This window comes from Lissotriton helveticus, chromosome 4_1 (genome assembly GCF_964261635.1).
Source record: "Lissotriton helveticus chromosome 4_1, aLisHel1.1, whole genome shotgun sequence".
NCBI classification, from domain to species: Eukaryota; Metazoa; Chordata; class Amphibia; order Caudata; family Salamandridae; genus Lissotriton; species Lissotriton helveticus.
The window spans coordinates 1,727,612,380-1,727,624,896 of record NC_136063.1 but is presented as its reverse complement, the minus strand read 5'-3'; the positions used below and the strand labels follow the sequence as shown (position 1 = coordinate 1,727,624,896).

At 44.6% G+C, this 12,517-nt stretch overlaps 1 protein-coding gene across 1 annotated transcript in view; it reads right to left on the bottom strand.

The window, feature by feature from the left end:
• Window positions 1-401: 401 nt before the first annotated feature.
• LOC144829340 (ribose-phosphate pyrophosphokinase 1) overlaps window positions 402-12,517 on the bottom strand; it is a 183,895-nt gene continuing 171,779 nt past the window's right edge. Inside the window, exon 7 of the mRNA XM_078688393.1 lies at window positions 402-3,796. Coding sequence (XP_078544519.1) covers window positions 3,704-3,796 — 93 coding nt within the window. The 3' untranslated portion in view covers window positions 402-3,703. The remainder of the gene's footprint in view (window positions 3,797-12,517) is intronic.

The following is a 12,517-nucleotide window of genomic DNA, read 5'->3' as shown; positions in this document are numbered from 1 at the left end:
TTATTAGGTAGGGACACTCTTCCACTCGACCAAAAATGGTACGATTACAGGGAGGAGACTTAGGTGTTCTATTAGAATCTAAAGCAGTAGGATCAAGAACATTAGTAAGATCAGGAGATACGCATAAGTCTGAGTTCTATTACAAGAATTCACTGACCAGTGAATATAAGCTCCGCAACTCAATACTTCAGTCCAATGACGGAGGACAGACCTTCTGCAGTTTGTACAGACTGTGAAGCGATCGGAAAACAACCAGCACGCATTCACAAGAAAATACATCATCATCTTTTCCAATCCCTTACGACGTTAGTAAACTCACTTGCCAGGAAAATTGTAAAAAAGCAGCGCAGGAAAAACGTGAAGTATGCAGACTTCTCAGTAAGACACACACACAAAGTGCATATAAAAAAAACATTACTTTTTTATTGTAATGACAGAAATTGCATTTACACACAATATGTTTTACAATAGGAGGCAAAAGGTGCATTCACATTCCTTCGGACTACATGAACGTAAATTTAGATGCCCATAGATAACTTGTAAACAGAACAGGCTACTACATCCCTGTACTTTGAACAGAACTCCGAGTACAGTTCCCTTACCTGCAAAGGAGGGGACTTAAATACTACTAACTAGTGATAATTGCTATGAAAACCTGCAAAAAACATTGTTTGCCAAAAATCCTAGTCAGCCAGCCGAGGGCAAAATCAATAGAAAAAGAATGAAAAATTGAGGAAACGAAAAGGGAGAGATGAGTGGTCGGGCACCTGTAGATTTCCCAACATAAGCCATTTTTTTTGTTTATGTATCCCCATATGCTCTTCTCCCAATCTACAAATTTCTAAATTTTAGACCCATTTTATCAACTTCAATGGAATTAACAAAACCAATAAGAGCGCAGAGTGAATGCTGAGCAAGGAGATTTGTATTTCATGGAGAGTTTACTTTTTATATAATCTTAATATGGAACTTGTGGCAAAAAACACCCCAGCCTTGGATTTCTACTATGCCTCAAATAGGACGATTTCTCTATACAGATGCAAGGTCTTGACCTCAAACATGATGCAATGTACTCAAATGTATAAAACAAAAAATCCATTCTGCTCCCACGGAGGATTAAACAAGAGGCTTGACTAAGTATCAGCTTGAACAACTTGGGGAAAACATTAGGATGGAATCTAAAGATGGATACAGAGATTTGATAGCCACAATTTTACAGAAAATGTCGAAATATGCAACTGTGTTGAAACCATGCACATATGTAAACACGTTAACACAAAGGGCTTGCAACATCTTGGGTATAATGGAATCACATTATTCGAATAGAGCTAAGGGGGTAATTAAAAATCATAATTGACAGTTTAGTACTTCATTGCCCTTAGATTACTTTTTAAGGCTGGAAGTATGCACGTAGTGTGAACGTGAAGCCACTTCTGGCCCTGTACACAAATGCAGATATCAGAAAATGTACATGCAGGGGGTGCAAGTTCAGAGAATAACTGGGCAGATTCATCTAGAAAAATTGGACCCATAATATCAGCGATCTTCTTCCTATATGAAGAAAAGAAAAAACACCTTTGCAATGCTCGGGTAGCATAAGTTGACAAATACAAGCAAGCTAAAACGTTGTACTAGTTCGCCTTTAAAACGGACTTGCTTTAATCAACTTTACAGCCTGGGGTGTTGTCTTCTCACTTCCAACATAACATCCAAACTAACCAAAGTATTCCTCTCCTTCATTTCTAAACTTGGTGCCTAGATTGATTTATATTTCACGAACATCACAAGAACACTGAGAACCTTTGCAATTTAAATTTTTAGCCAACTTAACAGTTTCCAAAATAAAGCTTATGCTGAAATTCCTTCGCTTGAAAAAAAAGTAGGAAAATACATTAGAGTCCACAAGTGGGTAGATGAACCCATAAACATCTTTTAAATCACCTCCTCCAAAATTTGTCCTCCATAAATGAGCTTGAAATATCCAATAAAACACGACTGAATCTGAAATATGAAGCGTTATGCTGCAACAAGCAGATCCTAGTAACACGACCAACAATCAAAAGAGAAACATATGATCAGTTAATTAAATGATAAAAATGATTTGAGGAATCAAATGTGATACAGATTTTTTTAATAGAAGGCTGATACATCCCTACTCACTGTCCTGTGTCATATCCAATATCGCTCCCGCAAGATTATTTTGCAATTGCCTCAAAGCATAAGAGATACGAGTTTTACCTTCACATTTCACTATCTACATCTTAAGCCTTCAGAATTTAGTCAATTCTTTTAGACATGCATAGCGTCATCATTAAAGGCGCAGGCACTGGTTTTACATTCAACATAAAAAAAACTACAAAGCAAAGAGGTAAATGTATAAAAAAATATATATAAAGTAGCCTTAAAGCTGTGGAACTGAGCAGTTTCTGATCCGAACTTTGATGGTCACCATATGAATCGAATCACCAAAATGATAAACAACTGATCAGTTGCACACTGAAGGGAAACTAAATCTGCAGAGGAGGTTCCGGTATTCAGTTTGATATTCCGGAGCACAGGATGAGCAGGAACGGCATATGTGCATGAGGGGCAGACACCCAACAATGTCTTTTGTTGCAGTGTTCATTTCATTTGCTAGTGAACTAAAAGCAGCATCTAGAAAGAATAGTTTATATTTTTAGAATTCAGGAAACATAAAGTGCTGAATCTATGCCTCTGATAAACTGAGCTGTAAGAATAAATACATACCAAGCTGCGAATCTGCAATTAAGCATTAAGAAAGTAAATTGTCAATATATATCTAACGGAAAAAGTACACTTAGCTTTAAAACTCTACCTGACTTTGGACGTATTTGTAAAAGAGAAAAAAGTTTTAAATTAAATAGTACTAACTCAGAAGATACTCCTCTGTAACTTAGATTAAAAAAAAAGAGACAAGGCCGAAATATAGTACGAAGGACGGCGAGTTCTAAAATCAAGTTCCGATCTATAAAGCAATACGCCCATCCAGGCTTACTTTCTTACAGCTGTAGCCCACCTGAACAATTGCATAAGTGGAGCATAGCTATATTTCACATTCTTTGCCATTAGTTTCTTCTATGACCGTACAAAAGACAGAATATGCTGCACTCAGCTTTCAGCAGAACCCGTACCTGTCTGAAACGAACACTATTGCTTGTGTATCATTTTATAAAGAAAATATGAAGATTATGATTAAAATAATGTCTACAGTTTTATAATTTTGCACTTGATGGGCCAGTATTTTTGTTGTGCCAGCACAGCGATACGAAGGGCTTTCAACATCATATTACAAATAAAGTTTCTTGCATTCCTCTGAACACTGAAAGAACACTTTCCATTGTTGTACTCAACGATTGAGGCCCTTTGTAGCACCAATTGTTTGCAAATTAACATTTTGTAAATCACCACTTACGTTAAAATAGTTTCTCACAAAAAGTATCAAACCAAATTATTACAGTCTCATAGTGGATATCTGAAGGCTAGTGCAGCAACATCTTCTGCTCCCACTTCCTCACAAATTTGTCCTTCACCAAAAGAGCCAAGAACGGTTACAATAAAATGGCAGTATGCAACTGAAATATGTAGCGCAGCAACTGCAACAAGCAGGATCTTCTTAACTTCATAATACGCAGTAACCTTTTTGGTGTCTCAAAGTGGCTTCGGGAAGCAGGTTTTGAAAACGTTATAAAGGAACATGGCTGAATAAATAAGAGACAGATTCCCCATTGTGTGTCCTTCGGATTGCCTCGGCTAGGATCATCGAGATGTCAATAACCTGTGGAATTAAACAACAATAAATTAAATATCCTTCAAGTAATGCAACCAATTAGCATTAAACAAATCATAAGACCTGTCAACGCCCATCTAATCCAAATAAAGGTCAAAACAGATGGGACATTGTTTTAAGTTGCATATCATTATTACATATCTCCTTAGACCAAGTGGAAACATACTGATAACATACAGCTCCAATACTGGATTTTTCAGAGATGAATGCACTGTTATGAAGGGATTCTAGAATTAAACAGCTGAAACTAAGGAAATCAGGGATGAAGAGCAAGAATGGAAGATGCAACTTGCACTGTAACTGATAATGTGTAGCTTGTAGAGCAAACATTTGTAATTTTGTCTTCAAAGTATAGTTTGGGGTTTCAAGATAACTTGTGATCACGGCTTAAAACTCACAGTGCACCAGATCAAAGACACCATTTTGGACTGTTTTCTCCCTAGTGGGTGAGCGAGGTATGTGGCTCAGTGTAGGATAAACAATTTACAGGAATTTTAAGAATTTAAATATAATATATGTAATGTATAAAACTTAAAAAGCATGTACTCGCTTCTGGGGAAGTGGAATGGTGCACGTGAACCTACAGCATCACAAGCTACAAACCGATAGTTGCAGTGTAAATACCATTTTCTGTGTGTAGCATGTGCTGTTGCAGATCACATCCTTTAAACAGACTATATAGCAGTGCACTCCACATTAAGTGCTGGCTAGCTAGCAAATTAGGTACATGCTTGGAATAAGATTCTATTTTATCGTTTGCCTGATTTGCGCTACCAGCCAGGCTGGAATGTCCACACAATATTGCTTACTGAATGTGCGCGGTGTTGAATATAAAGAAGCCTTACATATGCCTGCTAGTGGCAGTTTGCCTTGTTGAATGTGCTCTGGGCAGAGAATGTCTTGCTTTCGCATAAAAGACTTGCTTGCACTTGACAATCCATCTCGCAAGACTAGATTTTGGATTTCCCAAATGAGGTTTGGCGGATGCAACAAAGTTGCTTCTTTTAGAGAATACATTTCTGATCAAGAGAGCCCTCTTAACAGCGGATGTGTGCAATACTCTCATCTGCCGCCGAGGTTGTGGTAAAAATAAAAAAATAAAAAACGGTCAATCAATGGTTTAAATGGGAAGAACACCTTTGGCAGAAAGGGATAATTTGGCCAGAGGAGGACTATCCTTATGACCCTGGATGAAAGGCTCCTCCGCTGTTTAAGCATGCCACTTACTTACAAGGAGGCGACTGACACCAAGAACGCAACCTTTCAAGAAATATATAGCGATTCACAAGAAAGCAATGGATCAAAAGAGGGTGCCCGAGTTGAGGGAGGACTACATCAGAGGAACCACATTGAGACCAGTGGTATACATAAGGGAATGACTCAAGTCTTTCTAAGAAAGCTTTAATGACTGGAATTTTAAATAAGGTTGCAGGTAGGCCATATTGGGGGTGGGAGGGGGGCATGATTTGCATAGTACTCCTACCTTTTGAAGGTTTAACAAATAGCATATTATGCCCTGAACTGACGTTTTCATGGGGTTGGTTAGTAAGTGTATGCAGTACAGGACAAAACGCTTCCATTTTATTGCACAATAATCTTGTGTAATTGCTTTGTGCTTAAGCCATCTACACAGGTCCCAAAATGCATTGACAACCAAGCATATGTTAGAACTGCAATTACTAATAAATGGATAGAAGTGCTAGAAAATTATGAATAACTTAAAATAATAAAAACATGTAGCTGAAAAAATAATGCAAGGGGTTCACTGAATATCACAAGTCAAGAAGACTTCAGTTCATCTGTGGCTGATGATGAGTCCTTAGATATTGCAATATTAGTTGCACTTCTACGGTGGGAGGGTACACAGACAGCACAAGAAATAAGTTGATTATAACTCCAGTTTTCCAGCACTGGTATCCTTCATATATTCCGGCGGGAATCCCCGTTATCCTTAACTAGCAGTAAACAATTTTAAAACCGTTATAGGTCTGAAAAGCAGTGTTTAGAAGCATAAGCACCTAATCTGAAGCAACTCAAACTTCAGTCAACGGAGGTGGAAGTGCTAGCTCTCCTACTCCCCCTAGAGGCCATCATAGTTCAGATGTCATAACATCAAGTGTGAGAAGAGTATCATAAATACAGCTCTGACCAAGGAGAGTCGCATGTGAATGCGTGAAAGAAATAAACACTGGAATAACAGTTAACTAGGCTGCTCGCTATGCCCCTACTTTTCCCCCTGAAGTGGAACCAATGGCATGTAAGTCCAAACACACCCGGACATTGGGAATTTCAGAGACAAACGGGTGCTGCTGAGAGAAGAACGGATTTCCCTCTACGCCAATGATATTCTTTCTAAAAGCAAACCAACCCAAATAGGACGCTAGATGTAATACTGCAAGACATTTAAAAAAATAAGACAACCACGGAGGATACAATATAAATTGGGACAAATCTAGTTTTAACTCAGTAGGAGGGACCCTGGATACACAAGACCGTTCGGGGAAACTCCATGTAGTCACAGAGGGGCTCCGATACCTAAGCCTGTACATAACAACTAATGACATAGCTAGTCTTAAACACATTAGGCGGGTTCCGAGAGAATTCCACGACGACGCTGAAAGAGTATTACGACTTCCTTCAACATTGATGGGTGGAGCCGCCATGTATAAAATGATTATACTTCAAAAACTACTCCACATCATACAAAATACATTTAGTAAACTGCCGGAGGCAATTTTTAAAACAATAGACGAGGAACTTCGCACGCTCCTATGGGATGGGGGTCATCTGAGAGTGGCCAATACAATGGAGGGACTGCTCTCCAAGACAGACGATCATACTACAGGGCAGCACATTTAGTTGTGATTAAAACATGGGGGAATATGCCAGGAGACTCCCCCCCACCTATGCCCTAGAAAGACTCCAATTTCAGACACACACATATGTCCACATTTACAGGGGCAAGGGAATCAGACTACTACAGGCAACCGAAAGATCGATAGAGGCTTGGAAAGGCGCAGAAGAACAAGTTACTTACCTTCGGTAACGATATATCTGTAAGAAACAGTAGTTAGTATTAGATTCCTTACCTTAGAATATCCCCAGGCGTCAGTCTGGATCCGGAAACTTTTGCGTAGCAGTACCCCTGCGCGTCGGTAGGCGTCGTCTGCAGGCGTCCCCTGCGGCTCCGCGTCCGTCGTTGGCGTCGTGCGCCGTGATGACGTCGCTGGAGTATATAGACGCCGCCTCCGCGCGCTGACGTCAGTTCATTGCACACAGCTTTTCCGCGCCAGAACACGCAGAGCCATGTAAGAACCAACACTGGTGCCATGCGAATGAATATGCTACTTACCAGTATGCATCTGTTCTTGGCATGTAGGGCTGCTAACATTCATATCTTAGCATTAGATCGCCGCCTAGTGTTGGGTCCGGATGATCGCACATTGTTGTCCTGGAAGAGTCTTCGAAGTATCCTGAGATAGGTGGCTCCTCCCCTGGACTACAGTGCGCATGGGCATCGGCTCCATCCCCAGATTGTTTTTCGCCATTGTGGCAGAAGATGGAGTGAAAAGTGTAAAGGATGTCCATGCTAATGAATAAATACAATAGTATATCTGCAGCTGCGACAGGCACCGGGGAGGAGGGCGGGCGATATGAATGTTAGCAGCCCTACATGCCAAGAACAGATGCATACTGGTAAGTAGCATATTCAGTTCGAGGCATGTGGGCTGCTAAATTCATATCTTAGCATAGAATACATAGCAGTCCCTCCATCAGCGGCGGTTGCCCGTGCCAGCTGCAGAAACCTGAAAAAGTGTTTTGAGAACAGCCTGTCCTACAGCAGCTTGCTGCTTGGAATGCACATCAACACAGTAGTGTTTTGTAAAGGTATGTGGTGTAACCCACGTGGCTGCTCTGCAAATATCCTCCAAAGGAATGTTCCCTAGGAAAGCCATGGATGCCCCCAGTTTGCGTGTGGAGTGCGCCCTTGGGGGTATTGTTAAAGTGCGCTTGGCCTTTTGATAACATATCTGGATGCACTTAACAATCCATCTGGCTATCCCTGCTTTGGAAATAGGGTTGCCTTTGTGTTGTGGTGCGAAGGCAACAAAAAGTTGTTTTGTCTTTCTAAAGGGTTGTGTTCTGTCTATGTAGTACATCAACGCCCTCCGTACATCTAAGGTATGGAGCATTCTTTCTGCCACCGTTTGCGGGTTTTGAAAGAATGCTGGCAAGTCAATAGTTTGGTTGAGATGAAACTGTGACACCACCTTCGGAAGGAATTTGGGGTTAGTGCGTAGCACTACCCTATTTGGATGAATTTGAATGAATGGCTCTTGGATTGTGAGCGCTTGCAGCTCACTGACACGCCTCAGAGACGTAATAGCTACTAGGAAAGCTACTTTCCACGTAAGGAACTGGAGTTCACACGAGTGCAGTGGCTCAAATGGTGGTCCCATCAGTCTGGTGAGAACGACATTGAGGTTCCACACCGGAGCTGGCGGTGTTCTTGGGGGAATGACTCGTTTCAGACCTTCAAGGAAGGCTTTAATGGCGGGCACTCTGAAGACAGAGAGATGCTGCCTGTTTTGAAGATAAGCCGCTATGGCGGATAGATGTATCCGAATGGAAGTGTACGCTAGATTGCACTTGTAAAGATGCAACAGATAGCAAATGATGTTGGGGATAGATGCATCTAGCGGGTTGATGTCATTGGCTGTACAGTAAATGACAAAACGCTTCCATTTTGCAGCATAGCATGCTCTGGTAGTTGGCTTCCTTGCCTCCTTGATGATGTTCATGCATTCCGGAGGTAGGTTAAGGTATCCAAACTCTAGGACTTCAGGAGCCAGATCGCCAGGTTGAGCTGTTGCGGATCTGGATGCTGAATTTCTCCATGGTTCTGCGTCAAAAGACTGGGCGTGAGGCGCAGTCTTTGATGCGGCACCACTGAGAGTTCGAGGAACGTGGTGTACCAAGCCTGGCGCGCCCACGTTGGAGCAACTAGGATGAGAGTCATCGCGTGCTGCCTTAGCTTTCTTGCGACCAGCGGTATCAGAGGGGCTGGCGGAAAAGCGTACGCAAATTTGCCTGACCAGTTCATCCATATCGCATTCCCCTGCGACTGTGGGTGAGGGAACCTGGCGGCAAAGTGTTGGCATTTTGCGTTTTCTTTTGTGGCAAACAGGTCTATCTCCGGATGACCCCACTGCTGGAAGTACGGGTGGAGGACAGATGGGTGTATCTCCCACTCGTGCATTTGATGGCTGTACCTGCTGAGCAGATCCGCCATCTGGTTGTCCTTCCCTGGGAGGTGTTCTGCCATGAGGAAAATGTTCCTCTGAATGGCCCACTTCCACATGCTCTGAGCCAGATGAGACAGCTGTGGCGAGTGGGTGCCTCCCTGCTTTTGAATGTAGTACATCGCAGTCATGTTGTCCGTCCGGACTAACACTACCTTGTTGCACAGATGTACAATGAAGGACTTGATCGCCATGAAGATTGCCATCAGTTCCAGATAGTTGATGTGCATCTTCTGCTGCTGCGTCGTCCATAGTCCCTGCACTGTGTAAGTGAGCAGATGAGCTCCCCATCCCTGGAGAGATGCGTCCGTTGTCAGGATAATCTGCGGCACAGGCTCTTGGAACAGTCGGCCCTTGCAAAGGTTGTGTGGAGTCCACCAATGCAGAGAGTCGTATGCCCGACTGGTAACCAACACTAGGTCTGTCAATTGCCCCTGAGCCTGTGTCCACTGATTCGCTAAGCACTCCTGGAGCGGGCGCATATGTAACCGTGCGTGAGGGACTATGAAGATGCAGGAGGCCATCATGCCTATCAACTGCATGAACACTCTCGCTGGAAGCGAGTGTTGTGGTCTGAACTTTTGGATCAGAGACTGCATGCTGTCTATCCTGACTTGGTTTGGCTGAGCCATGGCCGTCAGGGTGTTGATCGTCGCACCTAGGAACTGCCGGACATGTGCTGGTTGTAGATGCGACTTTGGGTAGTTCAGCGAGAAACCCAGATCGTGAAGAAGGTGAATTGTAGTCGAAATGTCCGCGGCGCACTGTTGTTCCGACTTGGCTTGCACGAGCCAGTCGTCGAGGTAGGGGTAGACATGGATGTTCTGCCTCCTGGGGTGCGCTGCTACTGTCGCCAGACACTTGGTAAACACCCTTGGGGCTGTGGTGACTCCGAAGGGTAAGACCTTGAACTGGTAATGCTTGCCTTGAATAGTGAACCTGAGGTATTTCCTGTGGGACGGGTGTAGTGGAATGTGGAAATAAGCATCCTTGAGATCTAAGGTTGCTAAGAAGTCCCCTTGGTTTAGCAAGGGAAGAATCTGCTGCAGTGTAAGCATGTGGAAATGTTCTGACAGTATGTACAGGTTGAGGGGGCGTAGATCTAGAATGGGTCTGAGAGATCCGTCCTTCTTTGGAATAAGGAAGTACAGGGAATACACCCCTGTGCCTTCCTCTCCCACCGGCACGAGCTCGATTGCTCCTTTTTGCAGCATCACCACTACTTCCTGCTGCAATAAGAGCAAGTGCTCTGCGGACATAGGCCTTTGCCTTGGCGGGATGTTGGGTGGAGTGGATTTCAACTCTAGGCAATAACCATACTGGACTAGTTGTCGCACCCACCTGTCTGTGGTGATGTTTCTCCAGACGGGCAGGAACTGCTGCAGTCTCCCCCCGACAGGTGTTAAGTGGTCGGGGGGCAGTGACAGAGAGTCACTGTTTGCTTGGGGTAGAGGAGCGGGAGCTGTTGTTTCCTCTGCCGCGACCTCTGTTGCTGTTATTTCTGTAACCTCCCTTGTTCTGTTTTTGGAACGAGGATTGTGCTCCACCTTTTGAGAACTGAGATTGTTGACCCATTTGTCCTCTGGTGACTCCACATGCACCTGAGCGACGAAAATTGTTGCCACGAAACTGTTGCGACTGTAGGGCCCCCATGGACTTAGCAGTTTCTGTGTCTTTTTTTATTTTTTCTAGGGTGGTGTCAACATCTGGACCAAACAGACTATCAGGATTGACTGGCTGATTAAGAATGGTTGTCTGAATATCTGGTTTAAACCCCGAGATGCGGAGCCACGCCTGTCGTCTCAGCATAACGCTAGTGTTGATAGCTCTAGCAGCTGTGTCTGCGGCGTCAAGTGCACACTTGATGGCTGCGTTTGAGATTAGCTTCCCCTCCTCAATAAGCAGTTTGGTGCCTTCTTGGAACTTTGGAGGCAGGTGTTGTATAACCTGTTCTAGGGTGTCGTAATGCGCCCTATCGTAACGTGCTAAGAGTGCTTGTGTATTGGCAATGCGCCAAAAGTTTGCGGCCTGCGCAGCTACTCTTTTGCCCCCTGCCTCTAGCACTTTGGACTCCTTATCCGGGGGAGGAGCTTCACCCGTTGTCTGGGAGTTGGCACGTTTCCTGGCATTGGCGACCACAAGAGAGTCCAGTGGCAACTGTCCCCGAATGTATGCGGGGTCCGCAGGTGCAGGTCTGTACTTCTTTTCAATGCGTGGATTGACCACTCGTGCTCTGGTAGGCTCCTTAAAGATATCCCCAGCATGCTTGAGGACTCCTTTAAGCATAGGCAGCGTCTTTACTGTCCTTTCAGAGACTGAAAATGTGTCGAAAAGGAAGTCTTCTTCTATCGGGTCAGCATGCATGTCCACATCATGATTGGCCGCTGCCCTCTCAAGTAGCGCATGAAAACCTGCTGAATCCTCAGTTGGGGATGCACGTGCATTAAAAAGCTGCGGGTCCTGCCCCACATTTTGGGTGCCCTGGTCACCAGTGTCATCATATGAATCCGGTTGTGCATCTGGTTCATTGATAGGGAAATTGTATTGCTCATCCTCATCATACCCCTCACCCGCAGAGTGTTCCGGTGAGGGAGTAGGGCTCCGTCTCGGAGGAGGCTGGATTGGTTCCATGAGGCCTGAAGCATCAAGGGGCACCCTTTTCTTTTTCAGTGGGATGACATATGAGTCCACTGACTCTGAAGATATTTTTCTATTATAGAGGGTCAATTTGCCGGTTTCAGCGTCGATGAAATGCTCTGAATCATCCTCTGATTCGAGTACCCGACGTGGAAGTGGGCCAGCCGTTGAAGAAACCGTCTTCTTCGGTGCCGATTTGGTGGAAAAGGCTTTCGGCGCCTCCTTTGGCGGCAAAACAAAGAGAAGTTTGCCAGAAGGCTTTGCTGGATTGTCCGTTTGCGCCTGCGGCGATGAAATCGGAGCCGACGGAGCAGAGGCCTTCTCCCTGATTCGCTGTAGTGATGCGGCGATGAGGGACGTCTCACTCTCAGTTGGCTTTGGAGCCGACGAGGATGTTTTGACCTTTCCCTCGGATCCGACGTCTTTGTGGGCCTTGTGGGCTTTCGACGCGGATCCCGCTGTCACCGACCCCGAGTCCTGGGACCGGTGCGCAGACGTGCCAGTCTTCGATCCGTGCGCCTGCGTAGACTCCGTGGAGCCGGCCTTGGCGTGCTTGGACGGCGGCGCCGATGTTGACCCGTGCCGACCATCTTTCTTAGAGGACCCCTCCTCTGGCGTCGATTTTGAATGTGCAGCAGCGGAATCGACGGACTTCTTCGACTTCTGCGGACCGGAGGTCGACGGAGTCGATGGAGTAGCGGGTACAGTCGTTTTCGCTGGCACGGCAGCCATCTTAGGGACACTCGAGTCCTTAAGTTTCGGTTTCGTT